The sequence below is a fragment of the Chaetodon trifascialis genome, chromosome 11 (assembly GCF_039877785.1).
Source record: "Chaetodon trifascialis isolate fChaTrf1 chromosome 11, fChaTrf1.hap1, whole genome shotgun sequence".
Classification (NCBI taxonomy): Eukaryota; Metazoa; Chordata; class Actinopteri; order Chaetodontiformes; family Chaetodontidae; genus Chaetodon; species Chaetodon trifascialis.
In genome coordinates, this window is record NC_092066.1 from 17,474,354 (window position 1) to 17,495,959 (window position 21,606).

Here is a 21,606-nt window from a genome sequence, read left to right on the forward strand (position 1 = left end):
CCTGTTGAGTACATTTGAGAAAACTGGCACCTAAATATGCCAGAAAATCCAATAATCCTCCAATTTCAGGAGTAATCACTCAAAAAAACAATGTTTGTGTTTACCGGGATGAAGCAGACCTGACTTAGATATTTAAAGTCTGTTTGAGTACATACAGCGTCCGTTCTGATTGGAGAGGTTGAATCTTTTTTTTTCCTTCTATGTTTCCACACTGTTGGTCCAGCTCATGGACATATTCCTTTATCTCAGAGAACAACACTTCTTCAGGAAAATCTGAAAGCCTTAAACTATGTCATAACTACTTTGCACCATGTTTACAGTTGAATCATTGTGTAGGTATATATGCCCACTCAGATACTCAATATGCAATATGGCACTTTTTTTCTTGCAGGTGTATTTGGCTGAATAGTGTAACGGCTTGCACTGTGGAACTTTGCCAGAGTGCTCATAGCCAGTGGTTTGTAAAACTGCCTTTTTGTCCAAGTGCTTTAGAACGTGTGATAAAAGAACTGGGTAGTTATTTTTATCTTTTGTGTGTTTGCTTAGTCATTCAGGCCATCTGTTGTCGTGGAATTTGTGTTTTTTTTTCTTTTCTTAATGGAACACGCTTAATTTATGTTTCCAGATCTGATGACTTTGTCTCCTCCACACTAAAAACCAAGTGGAAGACTGCAGATGTCTTCCTCATTCATCTGTCAAACCATCGACACACACCGCGTCACGGTCTGTCTCATTGTAATGGGAGCTGTACTCATGCAACGCTTTGAAATTTTGTACACATTTCTTCTTCAGAGGTTCAATCTGTTGACTGTTCTCGGTCGCTGCTGGCAGTTACCTTGAACACATGGACTGTTTAACAAAGAAACACACGGTATACCTGTTTTTTACGCCTTCTAATGGACACATTCCCTCCCGTCTCTCCTCACAGATGGGAGGGTCTCCTCACACAGACAATGTCTGGTTCTCAAAGCTATAATATCACAAGAAGAACATACCTCACAGATTTTTTTTGCGGTGTCTGTACAAAATCCATCCAACCTGTCGTTCAGAAATTCCTATAAAGCCACTGAGCCTTGGATTTCAGAAATACGTTCATATCAGCTAGATGGTCTGTTGTGTACCCTGTCTTTATATGCAACATCACGACTACCTGTGTAGCAGAATTTCCTTTTCCCTGCCTCAATGAACTTCTGCTATTATTGGGCAGTAGCATTTGAATCTACTGGCTAAATCCTGCACCAACAGCCCCAGTCATTAGAGCCCAGCGGGAGTTTTAGTCACCAAAGGAAAGACTCATGTCTGGCTCGGGCTGAGGCTTTAAAGGGGTATTGTGATGTAAAAAAACCACTTCACTGCAGATTTCAATTGAAAGAGCTCAGTCCAAATCTATTTGTTCATATCACGGAGTGTGGCTTGATGACATGAGCATTATCCACTTTGGATTTCATTTTTGCTGCGCAGCCTCGCTGACAGAAAATTGTAATGTGATAATTTCTCTTGTCACCACACTAATTCAGATATGCACATTGTACAGAAAAGGATGTTTTTTAAATTGATGCCTAATTTTTACATTAATGTAATTTTTAAAAAATCCTCTTATCAAAGCTTTAGTTAAGGAGGAACTGTGGAACTAAATAATTGCTGCAACAAGCTGTTTTGATATTCTCAGGTGTCTTCAATTTTGAGCATTGGAGTTTCAATATTTCCTGTTCAACACCTAAGTACAAGCATGTTTTTTTTTTCTTTTATTATGACGATTAATTTATTCCAAAAATGTGTATCATTTGTGTGGTTTAATTATTCTTTTCATAACTCATTTTGTGAAATGGAACAGTACTAATATTAAATGGTTCCATTGTTTGCTTGACATGAGAATACCAGTGCTTTTTAAAAAATAAAAAACCTTAAGTTGACTGCTGTGTTCGTCTTTCTGTGTGTGTTTCTTCTCCTCTTGTCCCAGAAGCACATACAGGCAAAACTTTACAAAGTGTCCAAAACAGAAATGCGTTTATTTGAAGAGTATAACATGGCATAGCTGAGTCTCACCTGAAACCTGAACAAATGGCTTTAGATAACACAATGTTAACACAGTGTTCTTATGTGCAAAGATTGGCGCTTTAAGGTGGGTCTTGAAGAGGGTTCTTGGGCTAAAATGTAGTTTTTATACTTTCATTATTTCAGCTTTTGGCGGCGTTTGGCTCCATCTCTGTCCCAGTCTGTGTCCACGGCCTCGTCATCACAGATGGTCGAGGTCTCTGTGTCGCTGACGTAGCCCGGCTCGCTGGTGTAGTGTGTGGGGAAGAGCTCCACTGAGAACGCTGTCAGGTCCCTCTGCTCAAAATACTGCATGTACTCGGACAGGGAGGCAGATTGAATGACTTCAGACTGAACGCAAAAGGCTCTAACTGGTACTCAAAATCACACTATCATGTATATCAGTAGTGGAATGTAACTAAGTACATTTGCTGAAGTACTGGACTGAAGGCACTTGTTCTTGAGTATTTTGTCTTCATGCCACTTCTACTGCTCTATATCTCAGAGGGAAACATTGTACTACTTACTACACTATTATGAAAGCTTTACAAACTAAAAACTTTGCATCAAAAACACATGAAGAGCTTATGAAACATGATGATTTGCTATAGACTACTGAACAGTACACACAGTACTTGGTTTACTTTGGCTCCTTCACCTGCAGCCGCTTACGGCCTTCGTATCTTTGTGAGGGCAGAAAGACTGGTGACAACACTTTAAAGGTATTCAAGTGATAGTAAATTAGACAAACACTAGAATTATTCACTAACATGAGGTCCCATTCAAGCCCCACCCTCTGTACATTTTCCATGATAGTGACCAGCCTGTGGCCAAATCTGGGCTCAAATCTCGCATCATCCTCCCGCACCAGCACTCGCTGCAGTTCCTGCTGCGCCACCTTAGGGGGCGACACATAACAGCAATGAACAGTGAACAGCTTTGACGTCCTCTACAGTAGTTTTTTGTGGCAAGCAGTCACAGAGTCAGGCTGTACCTGTTTCCAGATGTTGTAGTGGCTGAGGAAGCAGCCAATCTCCCCTCTAGTCAGCACGCGCTCTGAATACGGGTCTTTGTACCCAGGCAGCATGTCTATACCCATGGCCTGCAGCTGAGAGGAGGTCAAGGCTCTGTACACAACACAAGCAAACAGTCAGCTATAAGATATTTAAAATATTTCTTACAGATGGAGGTTTCAAAATATGCCTTTGCTAATTTTGCTAATATGTTTATACTTTTATGTATGTAAAACACTGACTGCAGAACTTTAACTTGTAATGCAGTGTTGTTACATTGTGGTTTTTATTGAAGTTAAGTATCTGCATGTTTCTACAGTAGAATTGTCACTGCATGCCATACTTGCCATCCACAGCTTCTGTCAGCGCAGCGTTGATGCCGAGGACAGCCAGAGTCCTCAGCATCCTTTCCCGCCTGTCTGAGCGGCGCTTCAGATTGATCAGAAAGATCTAGTGGAGAAGAATAAAGTGACTATTCACTGAACTGGCACTCCATCACTGGATAACACCTCTTTATCTTATACATCTGTACCTCATCAAATCCCATCTTTCCTGGTTCTTTGGGCACAGTGTTCACTTACTGTGAAGGCTCCACGGAGGAGGCAACTGGAAAGTAAGGCCATACATTCACATTTCACACGAAGTATAGTAAATTTGCATTTTCTACCACAGTCCTTTGGTTTCAATGGAATATCTGACATCAGTTCAACATCTGACTGATGTGAAATTGTCAAATAAGAGTGGGAGAGAAGAGAGGCAGTGGGCTTTGACAGAGGCGTGAGACATGTGTCAGGACTGTGAGAGTAAAAATGACTGAATGTGCTCATGCAGACCAAGGAAACGGTGAGTGAAGGCTGAGAGCCTTGAAACTGTCAGTTATAGAGTCAACCACAGCATAATTAGAGGAAGTGCTTACTGAGCGCCTCTGTCAGTGCGTGGGTAAAACTCTCCTCTTCCTCCTCCAGTGTCTGGTCTTGTTTAAGTGGCACTGGTAAATATCCATAACGGTCCTCGTTGCACACATGCATCTGAACTCCTGCAGTGCAGCAGACTGATCAGGTCTCAGAGCAAACACCTTTTCATTATTTGAAATGCAGTGAAAGAAAGATTCCACCTCTAATTCATCACTATTAGACTGAATGTGATTCAGTTTAGGAAAGCTCTTTTATCACTCGTTCTATAACTTACCTGCTTGCTGTGCAGAAAAAGCAAAAGCTATGATGTCGTCCACATGGCGGTGGTAGTCGGGGTGGGGAGGGTGGAAGGCCAACGCGCAGCTGGCTGTGCGCCTCAGGTCCAGCAGGTAGGTGGAGTGCACCATGGGGACGGCAAAGCAGCCCTGCCGCTTCCATTTACGGATGGGAATATACTCTGGGGTTTGTTTGTAGTAGCCCTGTGTGCATTACAAGACCTGGACCAGGCACTTTTCTGCAGTTTTGAGTGAAGATTCTGCACAGGACATGTACTACATTCTGTTCTGCTCTCTAATGAACCTCACCTGAGGAGTCATGCCACACCAGAAGTTGGAATAAAGGCTTTTTGATTCCAGCATGGGTGCTACAAGTGTCAGATTGTGTGCTATCATGTCAGATAACACCCGGCGGGTTAGTCAGCAAGTTGTCACTGTCCACAAACTGAGGGACAAAGGAGAAGCATTAATAGATGGCAGAGTGGTGGGATACTTCATTCATTGTGCTTTGTGGTCTTTTACTGTCTCACCAGTATGTAGTCAGTCCAAAGTCGTCTGGCAGCTCTGAGTGCTGCCTGCTTCAACTTCATCACATGAGTGAATCGGGAGTCGGGCCAGTGTTTGGGACCCTGCTCATCTGCATAAGAGCTGAAAGAAAGAGAGAGAACCTGGGTATTTTTAGAATCAGAAGAACAGATGATATTAGGTTTACTACATGTAAATGGAGTTGCTGCCTCAGAGACATTGTTGTTTTTATTTTATTCTTGTTATTCACCACGGTTGCTCTGCAGGCCTCCACTCCACCGAGTGGTACAAGTGTTGAACTCCTCTGAGCCACTCCTGAAGCATGGCTGTGCTGTTGTCCACACTGTGGTCAGAGGCTGCCCTGAGATCACAAGGAACAGCACTGAATACTGACTTCACCCCTTTTTCACTTGTCTGTGCATTCTTTCTTTCTTTCTTTCTTTCTTTCTTTCTTTCTTTCTTTCTTTCTTTCTTTCTTTCTTTCTTTCTTTCTTTCTTCCTTCCTGTGTATACGTTTCTCATTTGCCTGAGAATAACTTATTTACTGATGGACGTGAATGTGATGAATGGCCAATTTGGTGCTAATATTGTCATTGCTTAATCCTATTTACAGTAATACCTGTTTTGCTTAATGTTTCATGTTCATAAATAAAATCAACACATATTACAACTCTGATTCTTCCAGAAAAAACTTGAACATATTCCGACTTCCTAAAATAAGACATTTTTTAATCAATTGATCAATGCAATAAATAAAGATTATTTTACCAGATGATAATGTGGTCCTTTGGATAGTCCAGTCTGTCAATGCATCTCAAGAAGTACGGAAGACTGTGCTGTGTGTTGCGTGCGAGGATGGTGATCAGCACTGTGGGCTTCAGCAGAGAGGACTCCCGCTGGGCCGCCTGGAGGAGGTGATCAGCATGCAGCTCCTCTGTGCTGCTGTGCAAGAAGCGCTTTCCTGCTAAAATCACAAAATATAATCTCAATCCCACAAATCCAAGAGGCATATTTTCAGCAGGGCACCTTAATGTCTGTTCAGTCTTTAGACCAGTGTAGCTGTGAGAGAGAGAGAAAAGTTGTAGTATAATAATAATTATTACTATTATCATTATTCTTATCGTTGTTTTCATTGTTATTCTTAATAAAAAAAAATAATGTAATTAATGTAATGTAATAATAAATTATGATGAAAAAGTATTGTGAAACAACAATGTATAATTTAGAATGAATTTATTGCTTTTTTGAGCATTTGTCCTCAATTTATAGTTTGATCATCTTGCTTTAAATTCATTCTTTCATCTTTTGATTGCTAAATTAATTGGAAATTTTAAAATATTTATGTAAACATATACGTTTGAATACATCAATAAATATGTAAATATATATTCGTATAAATTACCTGAAGAAAGAGGACATTAGGAAAAAAATTTACTATAAATTTGTGGTTCGAGTGGCTTTTTGTACCCTGAGGCTTGTCTGTAAGGCAGCAGTTCTCAGTTCTTAGTCCTCAGTGTAGGCGTTACACCTTCCACATGGTCAGGTTTAGTCCAGCTGCTTGGTTGAGTCCAGCTGCTTGGTTTAGTCCAGCTGCTTGGTTTAGTTCAGCTGCTTGGTTTAGTTCAGCTGTTTGGTTTAGTCCAGCTGCTTGGTTTAGTCCAGCTGCTTGGTTTAGTTCAGCTGTTTGGTTTAGTCCAGCTGATTGGTTTAGTCCAGCTGATTGGTCCGTGTGAGGGAAAGCTCTCAGGGGTGTGTCATGCCGTGCAGTGGGCGTGTCATGTAGCAAAGTGGGTGTGTCGGTAGGCAGGCCGCGCGGAAAAACAAAATTGAGCATCAGTTTCCACCCGGACCGCTCACGCTGTAGCACGCCGGCAGGCCGCCTGTCATCCATGCAGTGACAGTGGCAGCGTGTCCTGGCAGTAGACAATGTTTATTAATGAAACAGTCTGTTGATACGATGAATAATTAAAATGTCGGAAGCGTCCGACGCGTTACAGAAACCTCCGCCTGCGAACTGGATCCTTCAGCACCCCGCGGTGAGTGTGAGAGGACCTGTGAGCTGCATCCAGAGGTCTGCTGCGAAATGAGGGAATTTACCGGGTTTGTTTTCTCTGTTGTTTTAGTATCAGCTAATGAAGAATCTGGAGGTTGAGGACAGTGAACAGGTGCACGCAGCTTTCCTTGTGTACATGGATCTTTGTGAGGGTGAGTATGACAGGACTTTAGGATATGATCAGTTGTGTTTTCAGTAGATCTGTTCGCCCAACATTATAGTTTAAATGATGTTTCAAAGTTTTTACCACACTTAGTAAACAATTTTGACGAAGAAATGAGAAATCATTTCGTTTTAGTTAAATTCATAGATAGAAAATATGTTTTGTCTTCAACCCTCTTATCATCCATGTAATCAGTGGACCCAGATCTCACTTATCAACGCACATAACGTCACATACTAGGTGTACCTATAATCCTCTAACTGGTGTCTAGTGCATGGCCAAACAAAACAAGGCCAGCCAGAGAAAAGTGATAAAAATGTGTTCTAAACAGGTGGAGAAAAGATGAATCTGTGATCTGTGGTGACGGAGGATGTTAGGCACCACTCTCACACCCTGTCTCTTGTCCTCTGTAGTACGTCGGTGGAAAGAGGTGTCTTGTGTCAAGAGTCCTGAGCTGCAGGTGGTTTTGCTGGAAGTGAGGGAGAAGGAGGGAGCACCCATCCAGACCGTTCTTCCACTGCCCGTTCACCGACCTCTGAGCCACCAAAGGTCTCACACTCATTGCCTCTGCTTCTTCAGGTTCAAAGACTTCCTGCTGTCATGGGTTGTGCTCCCAGTTTTCCCAAACTTACAGCTTCCTCCTCTCTGCTGTGCAGCATACGCCACGTGCTGGACAGAGGCTTCCCCATGCTGCTGTGTGCTGTAGGTTCTGACTCCACGCTGGTCTACCAGAAGATGACTGATGGGTTGGTGACACCTGATCCCCCTGCAGGACCCTTCCAGGATGTGGGACGGCGGCAGCATCGGAAGAGGCGGCAGCAACGCTGAGCAGCTGGAGTGAGAGGACGTCTCGGTGTTGTCCGTGAACCAGAGAGGAGCAGAATGGGCCGGGCAGTGTGTAGATTGGTCTGTCTGCATAAGATGCTCCCAAAAAACGTCAGAGGTGGACTGACGGCATGGCAGCAGGTGCAAATGGACCGAGGCAAAGGGCCCCTATAGGTGCCCTCTGTAAGAAACAACTGACAACTTGTGACCCCTTGAACTTGTTGTTGTTTGTGGGTTGTTGCTTATTGGCTGTGAACCCTGAGCCCTCCATGTTTGGGAAATTTGTTCCAGTACATACTTTACAGTATGTGGTCATATGCCCTCCTCAAAACCCTTGCATGGGACCCGATGAGCTCAGTGCATCCACATAACATTTTGAGTACATCACCATTAGAGTCGGACTGATACTGGATTTTTGACACTGATAAAGATGTTTATGTTTGAAATTTAAAAAAACAGTTGAACTGATTATCAAGAAATATTTCTTTTAATCATAAAGACATGACATTAACATTTTTGATAAGGATCCCTCAAATTGTGACTGTAAATGACTCCCATATGCTGTTAGTTGTGCCTAATAAATTTAATGTTTTTGTCATAAATCATGCTCTTTTTTTTCCCTTTTGTTATTTCCTTAACAAAGGAAGTACCAGAGTAAGTGTGTTGATGAGCTCCAGCTGACACAGCAGCACCTCCTCTGGTGGTGCCAGTTGTCTTTACAGTAACACGACTTGGCAGCTGTGTGGATAAATTACTGAAAACACTTTTTATTTTTCTAGAAAAACAAACAAAAATATTAACATAGAAACTGAACACAACAACATTAACACTGGTGAGTGAAATACATAATCAGACTTGTATGTGATGTTGCAGCGTCCACCCTGTGGGGCCAGCATGGAACCGATACTGAGGCAGGGGACATCAATGACCCTGCTGCGTGAGTGCGTGAGTGTTTTTAATGGTGCGACAGTGTCTTAATGAGGGGAGGGACTCGAGTACATGAGACAAAGATTACAACACTTCAACCCTGAGCCTTATTCAACATAAATACTCTACATCGTAGCAGAAACAGACATGGACAGACAAACACGCTGGACTGGCCGACGCACTGTAGACGTACTGTGTTTTGGAATGCAGGAAGTTTCCAACCCCTTGACTTTGCAGGGAGGCATTCAATGATGAAATATTCAAAACGATGCAGATAGAGACATTATTGTCACTTTCGAGTCAGTGTCCACTGGCTGCCTCTGCTGCTGGAAATTTATATTCTGATGGTTTCAAATATCTCCAGGAGGTGTCAGTGACAGCCATGTATATTGGCTTTCCAGGCCTTATTCAAGCAGGGAAAGAAAAGCAAGTAAAAATCCCAAGATCTCTGTCGTCCTGTAATGGCTTCATTAAGTAAGTAAACCTACATGTTCTCTTCCTTCGGAGAATCTTGAAAATGTATAAATACTGAACCATCTTTGATTTTGGTGTTCTTGGTTGAGCAGGAACCAGGGTTGTGAGCAGGAGGGCAAAAAGGTGCTTGATTCAAGTCAGTTATCCATTTTTCTCAGACGTGTACATACTAGGGACAGTCCACCCCCACGCATGGTAACACATGGTACGGTCCATCCGGAACAACGGAGTGACAGTTCATTCATATTGGGACTGATGGACACACGACCACAGTGCTATGTCATATCTTCCTCCTCTGAGCAGTAGTCCCGGCCCTGTAAACACAACACACAGATGTTAATGTACACCACGTTTTACACAATATCATTCCAGTATTGACGCATGTAATGCCAAAGTACTCGAAATCACAGGGAAAATATTCAAATGAATAATGACTGAAATGAACTGTGTTCCACTGCTACGCTTAACATCAGACCTTCAACCTTCAACAAGTCATTTTGTCATGACAAACAAATATGATCGTATCATTACAATACTGTAACATGGCCCTGAGCGTCGATGAGGTGCTGGTACTGAATGGTCACCGAGCTCTACTGCATAAACATACAGAGAAGACGACACTGCTGAGATATTTGCAGCACAGCAAGTCTGACTGGACGGAAAGACTCAACACACTAAAACAAACAGCAAATCTCAGAATCAAACGCTCTGGATTAAAGGTCCATCGTGTTCGACACACCACGTTACACAGATGTTGAGAGCAAATTCATTGTATAAGAGAGCAATTAGTCACCACTGGCAGCCTCACATACACAACATGCTGCATTTTAACTCAGTTCTTTCTAAATTAGAGAAATGTGGCTCTGTCACCATGATCATTGCTTTCTTCACTTGCAGACACTCCCACACACACACACACACACACACACACACACACACACACACACACACACACACACACACACACACACACACACACACACACATATTTAGCCAAAACTAATTATTTACTTATTATTTTAGATTTAACAAATCCCATTAAAAGACAAACTAACGATGTATTAGTCTGTGTCTCAGCACTTTCTGACGTCCCTACTCACTAAAAAAATACTAATTTTAAGTCAAAATAATGTTCCCAAACATCTGGCCACCAAATGTTACTAAAACAGGAATAAATACTGCATTTGAGGGGGACTATTTTTAGTTGATAAAAATACACATTTGATGCACTAGTGGGCATTTCTGGCAGCAGAACAGCGTGTGTGGCATCGACTCAAGACACTACAGTGCTTGAGCTCAATGTAATGAAGGGACGTGTCACCCAGAGCAGCAGTGTGGCTCACAGATGTGTTTTTAAAGTTTATAGACCTTTTTGTCACATAGGAATAAGCTATGGATACATGCATTAGTGGATAGTATCATGATTGGGTATGAAAGGGGCATCCTCCAAAGGCTCAGTCGCTCACAAGCAGGGATGGAGAGAGGCTCACCACTTTGTGAACACATGATTGTATAAATGATATTACTACATGAGCTCTGAAACACTTTGTAAAACTGTTTTTATGGTTTACACAGCGTCCCAACTTTTTTGGGATCAGGTTGTACTTTGAACAACCACACAAGTGGAACGCGCTGGACGTGACAGATTGAGGCTGTTTTGAGGTATCATTATGTCATCTGATGTGTCCTCACTCGCTACAGATTTGCTGCAGTGATAGGATTAACCTCCATTATGTCATTTAGCAGGAGCTTTTTGGAGAAAAAATGAAAACATAGCGATGCTCTAGTGAGGAATTGTCATTCCTTACTTTCTCAATTTTCTCATCCAACATCCTGAAGAATTCTTGCTGACTCTCTGAGGAGTGGATGCTCCTGAGAGGACAAAAGACGCAGCAGGTTAGAGCACTGCGTGAAATAGATGTCAAACATATTGTAATGGCGAAAACAGAAACCTCAATCAGTGGCACTTACAGAATCTTTCCATTTCCGTTCGACCCTGTTTCGTCCATGTGTTGGCCTTTTCCAAGGAGAGCACTTTTCTCCTGCACGACATCCAAGCACACACACACACACACACACACACACACACACACACACACACACACACACACACACACACACACACACACACACACACACACACACACACATTATTCAGCAGGAAGGAAGACACGGCAGATGAAAACACACAATTAAATTAGGAGTCCTTGCTTTATATTGTTTTGTAATCATATTTCAATCATTGCTGCTTAAATGAGCTTTTTAAACTAAAAATATCTAAAAGTACTCCATCTAACAAATGTGTGGCATTAATACACACTTCATTATCCTCTAGCACCGTTGTGTTAAAGCAATATGCAGATGTATGCAGTACGGCGCTGCATGCAAACGTGCCTGAATACTAAGTTTACATTATGACTCGTTTTCATTAAACATTGACCATTTCTGCAAACAGATAAACAAAAGCCCAGTATCCCACTACAGATGTTAAACAGAACACAGGGAGTAGAATAGAGTCACGCACTGTGCTGTCGTGGCCGTCCACTCCTCCCTCTTCTCCGCTGATGTACTTGACTGTCTCCACTCCTTTCATCTTGTACTCATCTGTGACAGAGTGGGAGACAGAGAGGAGCACATTTCCTCTTATTAACACACGACAGCGGACGCCGGTGGCTGCCTCGCAGAGGACGACCCACTCGCCGCCGCTCTGATGAGCACAATCCTCCGGGTTCACAGTTCAGCCTTGGCAAAGTAATTATGTGCTTGAATTCTCACGCTACACACTAAATCCTCTCTTAACAATGGTCAGCAAGCGGCAAACACATGAGCTGTTGGCCTGATTCTCCTCTTTACTCTCCATCTTTTCTCTCACACATGCCCCCCCCCCCACTCCCCCATCTCACTCCCACGCAGTCAGAGAAGAGAAAATACAGTTGCAATGCATAGTAGTGATGGTTTGATGGACACATGGTGTTAGAACACAACAGATTCGAGCTGTGCAAGTTATTATTGTAGCTCACAGGTAGTTTCAGTTTATTATTCATCTATAGCAGCCTACATTTGTGCTGTCAGGCGCCCCTGATCAACACCTGTCTGACAGGTGATGTTAGCACCGTGTGCAGGTGTAACTGTTCCTGTGCATCTGCAAACAATAAAGCACCAATTAAAGGTTCCATTAGGATCTGACAGCTTGCCAGTGTACAAAGGTCTAAAGAGCCTTCGCAGCACTTTGAATCAGTTAATATAAGAACTGGAAATTAAACTTATGAATTTATGAACTTATGCTGGCTCATAGCAGAGATGTGTGTGTGGGGGGGGTTGTTGTTTTTTTTAAAATCTATACAATTGTGTTTTAATAAATGTAATGTAATAAATGTATAATATATACTGTATTTATATATGAATATATTCATAATGACAGCTGAAATCATTGCAGTTGAGTAATCAACTAAAATTGACAGATAATTAAATATCTGCAATTTTTACTGAATGATTTTTCAAGCATAAATTCCAAATAATTACCTATTCCAGCTTCTCTTTTTGTTTTTTCTCACATTTGTGTAAATTGAGTATATTGGGGCCTGACAGATCATGTAGACCAAACCAGCTCTATGGTGTTACTGCTGCATTAAGTGAAAGTGAAATCATCTGTTAGTTGCAGCTCTGGACAACATTCAGCTCTTGGCTCTGTTTCACCTTTCATGAGCACCTGCCTGTAATAAAGCCACGATTGCATGATTATCAGAGAGCACTGGGATCAGAAAGCTTAAGAAGCCCATCCCAACACTACTCAGCGCTTCAATCAATATGACCTAATCTTTAAAAATCCAGGGATCCAAACAGTGGTGACAAATTCAATAATTCAATGTCAGGATATGAGAGAGGAGTACCTGAACACAGAGGCACATGTGAAAATATGACACGGAGAACAGACTGACCAGAGAGGAGGTCCCCGTTGCTGTAGGCTTTATTCTGGCCCTCCTCACCGTTGGGCACGGCAGACACCTGCTTGGCAGAGGTGCAGCCCATCTCCTCCTCCTCAGCTGCTGTCCTCCTCACCCCTGAGCATTACAGGCACACCTGGAGACAGGTGGGGAAGTGACAAGGCATGGTCAAACATGTACATCAGGAGTCCCGAGCAGAACAGCCATCAAATCAGCGATGGGCCTCTCCATGAATGTTTTGTCTCTGGGGAAATCATCTGAGGAGCGTCTGTCCTCAGTAGAGACACTCAGAGGAAGAGTGCGCTCCCCCTACTCATCACAAACAGGCCAGCCTCTCTGAGGAATGGAACTAAACCAGTCTTCATTTCGCAGGGGAGGAAATCCCCTGAACTCCAGCTTGGGAATCACTCAATTTTCATAATCAATTAGTCATGAAGCGCCCCACCCCGGAATCCAAACACAGTCTAGAAAAGACAATAAAATAGACGCTCTTGCCGAGTTGTGAGTCACGCACACGACGGTCTGGGAAAACACCAATGAGAACGTGCGCGCGGCGGTGCCAGCTGCACCGCAACAATAAGGCCTTTGAAGCTGCTGAGGGTGCCACTGTGCCAAGCCGCCGGGTCATCTCTGTTAGTGAATGGGGGTTTTCTGTGGCGCTCTGGGGATTAATCTGTGGCTGCGCACACAGTGCCCCCGTCTCCACCGTCATATCGGCATGTAGCACCCGCAGCAGAGTGGCTAACGCTACGGTGGAATGACTCGCTGTTGGGCACTGGGCTCTGGAAGACGCAGAGTGATTGATCCCCGTATGCTTTGGTTTCTCCTAAACGCAGTGGCTGCACAGTCAGCTGCTTCGCACACATCATATCCTCCAAACGGCTTTAATTTGTAGTGTGTGATAAAAGCTGCAGATGCAGCCCTCAGACGGTGCACCACCGGGGTGTTTCATACAATTTTACAAGCAAATGAAGGAACAGGAGAGGAGAAAGCTGCAAAATTTGAAACACCGTCTCATTTTACGACATGCGAGAGAAGAATTGAGGAGCAGGGCTCCCTAAACAAATAATAACAAAAGATGGGAAAAGAACAGCCATTCCACGGCCAGCAGGAAACGTCGAGACGATATCGAATACGCGGACCCACATGAAGAAAAAACACACATGCAAAATAAAGGCACAGCAATGAGGCAAAATTACCTTTCTGGTTTGTCCATGGTTAGGGGGTCCTTCCTCTGGCTTTAGTTCAGAGCGGCTTCACTCCAGACGGAGGACCCAGACAGACCGCATCCGCACCTCTCAGCTCAATACAGGCATCAGCAGTCGAGATGCAGTCTGTCCGTCTGCCAGCTGTCTGGTCGGACTGCTGGAGCTCATGCCGGATTTTCTGTTAAAGTGGTAAAATAGTGCCTACTGATTGGAGAAATAAACAAGCTAATGTGAATTTTGAAAATAGCCCCATCTCCCAGAAATAATTGTTATATTAAGCTCAAAACACCAGAAATCCTCCTCATTTGCCATACAATTTTTGGAAGCGTCATACCCATTTATGCTGCGGAAATTTTATGTTTCCACTCGGGCCCAATTCACCGGCGCACTGTCAACTTCCGTCCAGCTCATTGCCCCTGCATCGTCGAAGTTGAGAGTAAAAACACACCAACTTTGTGAAGTTTACTGTGTCTGACAATAGCGACAGCTGACACGGCCGATTCTTGACCTCCATCGAGATGACCTCATTGACGCTGATCGCTCGCGTGGCGGACGGACTGCCGCTCGCTGCGTCCATACAGGAGGATGAGCAGGTGTGAATGAAAGCTACCTTCACTGTGTGGCGTCTGTGAGGAGAACCACACGCCAAAGTCCATTCAAAAAAAATGTCATAATTAATGAGAGTTAGCGTATCCGAAGAGTTTCCAAAGACAAAAATAACCCTTTACCTTGTATTTTTAGTATTTGGGGGAAACTCCGTATATAACTCCATAAACCGTTAAGTAGCAGTTAATTTTAAAAGTATAACTTAATTTTAAATGTAATGGATGGTTAACTGTTGTCCATCACAGTGAGTACATTGTTATTGAAGAGAAATAAAAGACGAACGTTTTCAAAAGTTTTGCTAAACATTTTAAATATATATTTATAATTGCACTGTTTGCTGCCGAAATGTTGCTCAAATATCTGTAAAGGGTTTCAGACTTTAACTTTGCACTGAATGCAACGTTTTCTCCGTATGCCAGTGAGCAAGAATTTTACATCACATTGTTAAACTTATTGATCTCCCTCCAAATTTTTAATTTATTTATTTATTTATTTTTAAAATTCGTGTTTTATGCCATTTTAATAAGTCTTTATATAACATGATTTACGTCCGGCACCTCTGACTGAAACTTGTCTTTTCTTATACACTGTCTGTCAGTCAGGAAGAGACCTCCAGCAGTACCAGAGCCAGGCCAAGCAGCTGTGCCGTAAACTGAACGCTCAGAGTCCGGACCGCTGCACGCTGGAGGCCGGGGACATGAACTTTCAGTAAGCCCCCCACAAGCACCAGGTTCACTTCAGAGTGTCTTCTCAAAGGGGGAAATTCAGCCTAAAACCACCTTATAATAACCAGTGATTTGGACTGAACATGTGTTTTTTGTTTCCAGCTATGTAATAGCACAAGGTGTATGCTACCTGTTCCTCTGTGAGGCTTCATTTCCCAAAAAGATGGCTTTCGCATACCTGGAAGACCTCCACAGTGAATTCTACGACCAGTATGGAAGAAGAGTGCACACAGTGACGAGGCCGTACTCTTTCATCGAGTTTGGTAAGACTGTTTGGGATCTGCTGCTTTCAAGAAACATTGTGTCTTTCACGTGAAGCAGAAAGAACACAATCCTTGACCAAGCTTGTCTCGTGCATTCATTGCTTCAGACACATACATCCAGAAAACAAAGAAGTCGTACGTTGATAGCAGGGCCAGGAGAAACATGGGCAGTATTAACACAGAGCTACAGGATGTCCAGAGAATCATGGTGGCAAATATTGAGGAAGTTCTGCAAAGAGGAGAAGCTCTTTCTGGTAAGTAGTAGTAAATTGTAAAAAAGTTAACACCTGATGATCGAATGCAACCAATCACAATTTTGCTGTTACAACTTCCTGTGAGAAAAGTACATGCTCTGTTCTGTGCATGAGTCGCTTGTTGATTTTACTTCACAGGAAATCTTGGTAGTGAAGTTTTGGATTGCATTTTATTGTAAGCTGTTCCTGTTGGCCTAAATCTCTGCAAAGCTAAGTGCACATTTACTGCTAAGGAAAAGTTCATCTCGATGCTTATATTCCCCTCAGCTCTCGACACTAAAGCCAGCAATCTGTCCACAATGTCCAAGAAGTACCGCAGCGATGCCAAATACCTGAACACCCGCTCCACGTATGCCAAGGTGGCCGCTGTGACAGTGTTCTTCATCACACTCATCATCTATGTGCGTTTCTGGTGGCTCTGATGGACTCTGAACACTAAGTGTTTCTACGCATTTAAACTGATCCTCTTGACATTTCTGTTATATACCGGGGTGCCTTTAAGGGATCACATACAGTGTGTCCCCTACTCTATCCAGCTTTGAGCTTCATTATACATACAGTACAAACTGAGCCATGGGTCAGTGATGGGACTTCTCATATACAGTATAAAAGCAAATGCTTCATGGTGAGTTCATGTGCCTGTTTACTGGAATATTAAGAGCAAGGTGTGAACATTTACACGCTGCTCCAGGGGTTTCTTTAAGAGTTTCAACATACAGGAGAAAGAGGTTTTGTAAAAGTTACTGTGATTAAAGAATGTTTATTGTTCACAAAGTTTACACTGTAACAAAGTCTTATTGAAAATATTAAATATTTATCCAAAAAAATCTGCTTTGCAACTGTTTTTAATGACACAAGTTGCCTTAATATAAACAGACTGCCAATTCTTCTCTTGATGGCACACACGCACACACACACACACACACACAGAGAAAACAACTTGGTGTTGCAGGATAAGGAACAGTCACACCTGCACGACGCTGGAAGCTGCTCTGTGCAACCAGTGTGATTGCAGCCAGTGTTGGAGCGGCTCTGCTGGGAAAATGAGGAGGAAACAACTGAAACTCTGCTCTCGGGCTACTGCTGGCAGAGCAGGATTAAAGTAAAGAGTCAAATGGTGATTCTGACAACTACAGACTCAGATAAGTCACTGGACATTAAAATTCTGATATTTTGATCTGTGATCTGTTATTAGATTAGATTTTAGGCATCAAAAGAGACGTGTTCAGGAAAACTGGATAAAGTCTGGAAGTGTCCTCCTTCTGTCCCTCATCAGATTAAACTTTGGGTTGTTGAGAGCGATTTTCTTCCCACAAATTTCCACGTTTATCAGAGGTCCAAACTGTTGACTCCTGGTAGTTATTCACACCGCAGTAGTAGGAACAGATTTCCTGTCCCTCTCCTGTCCTCCACGGTGACTAACAAATGTCTGACAATGGATTTATGCCACCAGATCAAAGTCGTCCCTCTGTAAAAGAAACAGCGGTTATTTGTTTTCCTGCAGGAAAATGATCAGTGACACGTGTCCACATGGTCATTTGCTTTAAAACGATCACAGCATTTATACTTCAGTGACTGTCCAATAAAATATGACCCTGAAAACTCAGCTCACCTCATCGTTATAATTCATGACATGCTGCTTGATCTTGGAGGAGTCCACCCAAGTGACAAAATCTTCCATATTTCTGAAAAAGTCACATGAGTAGTGTCAGCATTTGACCTCTAGAGACACTTTTGCACGTGCATCCATGTTTTTCATTTATTCAGTTTTTGCAAAACGGACAGTTTGTATGAAGTGGTGCAAAACAAATGAGGAGAGGACAAAACAAAATGTGGACACTAACCTTGTGACTAGAAATGCCGGGTCTGTGACGATCTCTGGGCCAACGCGCACATCTGACAGAGTGAAGGACACCACTGCAAAACCATTTCTGCCCTTGGACGTAGCCAAAACTAACCAATCTCTCAAGAGACATTCAACACAGCAAACTTACTTCCCCCAAAATACTGTGTGCTTCCACAAAAATAAACAAAAAACAGAGGACTACACAGTACAACATAATACATTTTGTTGACAAACTCTTGCAATAACGAAGGATACGTCCTTGTTCAATGAAGGTGATGGCCGTCTTCAGGTTCTGAGCCATACGAAGGTTCAGCATGATGCTGGGCAGCCTCCTCCTGCAGGAGTCACACAGGTTATTGGAGGCACAGAAAACAAGGCCAGTGATACACGATCTCATCCCAGTATTCAATCAGAGTGCAACATGTTTGTGGGATGATTTACCTGCAGAATGAAGAGGCTGTGACTTTCTCTGTGAGGGACAGGTTCTGTTTGGTGGGGATGAGACCGATAGTGTACCTTAACGAAGAAGAAGAAGAATCAGAGGGACAATCCCCTTTATTTGTCACACAGCAACATCCACATGCACGCACACGCCATGCACTGGTGAAATTTTTCCTCTGCCTTTAACCCATCCTGGTCGTCCTTCCTCTGCGGCAGACCAGGAGCGGTGGGCTGCCATCCGACCAGCACCCAGGGACCGTTCCTGTTCGTCACCATTGGTCAGGTGGTGATTTTCTTGCATGTTTTTAGTGGGGGTGTTTTTTATGGAGGATACCCCAGGTGAACACGGGGAGAACATGTAAACTCCACACAGAAAGGCCCCTTTCCTCGAGCGGCAGGCACCGAAGGCATGGTGGAGGACACACCACCAGCGCCCACAGCGAGAATCGAACCCGGGACCATCTAGCTGTGAGGGGACAGTGTTACCACCTGTGCCACCGTGTTACCACCTTTGCCACTGTCCCACCGTGCCACGGGTAAAAGGAGACACACAAAAAAAAACTAGCAGTGTGATATCGTGATTTAAAAACAAATGCAGACTGTCCGAAACAACAAAGGCAAACAAACACCACTGTAGGTCAGCACAGGAGCCTGTGCAATGAAGCAAGTTCACCTTTGTCTGGCTCTTCAGCTCTCTCCTGAATTCACTGAGCATGAACATTAGTGAACCAGAATCAAGAGACTGGTTACCAACTGGCTCTGTTAACTAAGTCTTCCTGTCCAGTTACCAGCGTGATCATCAAGACCATGAGTGGAGTACTTAGTATGGTAGGAGACAGTGATACCTGTGGGGAAATTTAGTTATTACAACAGCCTGTGACCGTGTGATGGACATTATCAAGTTAAAAGTAATGTACAAATGTTTCTGCTGCCAGAGGAGAGAAAAAGAAAAGCACCAAATTGTGGGATTTAAAATCATGTTGAACAATGTAATGATTATATTTCTAATAAAAGACAGAGGAGGGTAGGGTTTATATTTCCAATTGACATCACAAAGTCGCCTCATGATACTCTGAGCTGCAGTGATAAATAAGAGCGATCCCCCAAAGAGAGCTGGATAAGTCCCTGATCCCCCTCTGTGGTACAGGCTAAAGGTGTCGACTGACTGTTATTAGATGGAAGACTCAGTCAATGCAAACAACATCACACAGAGACACTCACAGTTTTTCCAACAGGCGATGTGAGCTCTGAGCTCTGAAGCCGTCTTTCTCATCCAGGTCTTTGATTTTCTGGGCCAAGTCTCTGATGTTACGACTCAACTTGTTGTACCTGAAACAGAGAAACAAACATTACTATTACTGCCACAGATTTGATTGTCTATGTCTATACCAGCGGTCCCCAACCTTTTGCAGCAAGGACCGGTTTCACGCAAAGCAATAATTTGCTGGACCGGCATAGAAACAAACAAGAAGAAATTATTAAAAATACAACTCATCATTACTCTGAATGTAGTTGTTGTAATTGGTGGGAGTCCTGCGCTTGTTCCTCTTCAAAAAAGAAGGCTTCATTGCCTCATTTGCGAGCCTGTCGCCACATATTACGCAGAGCGAGGTTGGTGCGTGAGAATCACCTGAAGCGATAAACCCATATTTTAAGTAGGACTGCTGATATTGTCTCTTAAATGCAGCTTTCTTTTTCTTGGAAGTTGTAGGCTCTTCTTCTTCTGTCTCATCATTTGGCCTTTTTCCCTTTCCGAAGAAGCTCTCCAAAGACGTTTTTTTTTTTACTCATTTTTGCTAGTTTGTGAGACTACTGAGACCAGTGAGCGAATGCACCTGATTTTCAAAATAAAACTTCTTTCAGACTCTGATGATCAATAAACGTTTTTTTTTGTTTAGTCTCTCTGTGCGGTCCAGTACCAAATGGTACTGCACTGACTTCCTGTAACTGTTATCATTATCAGTGTGTGTGTGTGTGTGTGTGTCTGTGTCTGTGTCCCGGGTCAGATCCCGACCCGGGTTGTTATCACCATTATTATTATTATTATTATTATTATTATTATTATTTTTATTTTTATTATTTGCGTGTGTGTGTGTGTGTGTGTGTGTGTGTGTGTGTGTGTGTGTATCTACCCGGGTCCGACCCGGGTAGATCTTAGCTCGGGTACTGAAACACTGATTCATGCCTTTAATTTAAGCTTAATTATCATTATTATTATCAGTAGTTTGTGTGTCCCGGGTCGGATCCCGGGTATTGATCGGTCCGGGTTGTTGTTGTTTATTCAAAACTCTGCAGCTCGACTATGAACCAGGACCAAGAGCAGAGACCAACAAACCAACCAATGGTCGTTAGGGACCGCTGATCTACACTATTCACAGGTCAGCAAGTAGTATTAGACCAAAAAAATAACAAATATCACAACATGTGATCATATAATATTTAAACAGCTGTTTCGTTCAAAGTACATAATATAACCAACATATTTGTCACAGCAGAGCAATAAGGTGATATCAGCTAGCTTGCTAGCGCTGTTACTCACTTGGTGTAGTCCTCCCTCTTTTCGATGCGAAACCTCCGCAACACTTTGACCTCGTGCAGGTTGTTGTCTACCTCCCAGTTAATGAAGTCCACCTTCTTCAACAGCTTCTGTTCATGGTACTTTAATTTACGAACCATTTTTACGGCTCTTCGCTGGGTCCACTGTATTTAAAAGACAGCCTCCTTCCTCTGCTCGGTAAAGTTGGAACACAGGAAACACGTGCACTTCTTCTTCGGTGACACATTAACGTCGAACGTCGAGTCAGCGCGAGCTATAACGCCATCTACCGGTAAGACAGAACATCTCCACCCCCTAGTGCCAAAGCTTTTTGCTTGCATGTTTCCTCTGTCATTGAAACATTAAACCTTAAATACACGATGTTTTCAAAGTCTTCTAATGCCTCAGAGTAAAATAATAGAAATGATTTCTTTTTCCAAACTGTTCGTTTGTATCCAACAAAACATGGGTGACATGACAACTAAACAGAACAGAAAAACAGGCAGAAAAAGGTACACTGGTAAAGGATAAGAAATTCAGTTGTACATTAGTTACGCATTGAGCAAAATTAAAACAAGAA

General features: G+C 42.9%; 4 protein-coding genes and 1 pseudogene across 4 annotated transcripts; 2 read left to right on the forward strand and 3 right to left on the reverse strand.

Moving 5' to 3' along the window:
• Positions 1–2,674: 2,674 nt before the first annotated feature.
• LOC139338817 (procollagen galactosyltransferase 2-like) lies at positions 2,675–6,648 on the reverse strand (annotated as a pseudogene).
• tsen15 (TSEN15 tRNA splicing endonuclease subunit) lies at positions 6,608–8,396 on the forward strand. Its single transcript, XM_070974988.1, has 4 exons — positions 6,608–6,797; positions 6,885–6,966; positions 7,391–7,526; positions 7,634–8,396. Exons 1-4 carry the CDS (start codon positions 6,732–6,734, stop codon positions 7,803–7,805), a joined length of 456 nt encoding a protein of 151 aa, XP_070831089.1. The 5' UTR covers positions 6,608–6,731; the 3' UTR covers positions 7,806–8,396.
• A 153-nt stretch (positions 8,397–8,549) lies between these two features.
• LOC139339396 (uncharacterized protein C1orf21 homolog) lies at positions 8,550–14,718 on the reverse strand. Its single transcript, XM_070974989.1, has 6 exons — positions 14,347–14,718; positions 13,142–13,283; positions 11,728–11,807; positions 11,175–11,245; positions 11,012–11,075; positions 8,550–9,517 (listed from the first exon to the last, which is right to left on the reverse strand). The coding sequence occupies exons 2-6, from the start codon at positions 13,230–13,232 to the stop codon at positions 9,479–9,481; spliced, it is 345 nt and encodes a 114-aa protein (XP_070831090.1). The 5' UTR covers positions 13,233–13,283; positions 14,347–14,718; the 3' UTR covers positions 8,550–9,478.
• Positions 14,719–14,742: 24 nt separating this feature from the next.
• Positions 14,743–17,023, forward strand: sec22ba (SEC22 homolog B, vesicle trafficking protein a). Its single transcript, XM_070975059.1, has 5 exons — positions 14,743–14,948; positions 15,560–15,669; positions 15,789–15,949; positions 16,057–16,203; positions 16,471–17,023. Exons 1-5 carry the CDS (start codon positions 14,874–14,876, stop codon positions 16,623–16,625), a joined length of 648 nt encoding a protein of 215 aa, XP_070831160.1. The 5' UTR covers positions 14,743–14,873; the 3' UTR covers positions 16,626–17,023.
• imp3 (IMP U3 small nucleolar ribonucleoprotein 3) lies at positions 16,829–21,266 on the reverse strand. The gene is made up of 7 exons (XM_070975061.1): positions 21,030–21,266; positions 19,712–19,819; positions 18,491–18,565; positions 18,305–18,384; positions 18,048–18,099; positions 17,816–17,888; positions 16,829–17,671 (listed from the first exon to the last, which is right to left on the reverse strand). Exons 1-7 carry the CDS (start codon positions 21,164–21,166, stop codon positions 17,645–17,647), a joined length of 552 nt encoding a protein of 183 aa, XP_070831162.1. The 5' UTR covers positions 21,167–21,266; the 3' UTR covers positions 16,829–17,644.
• Positions 21,267–21,606: the final 340 nt, after the last annotated feature.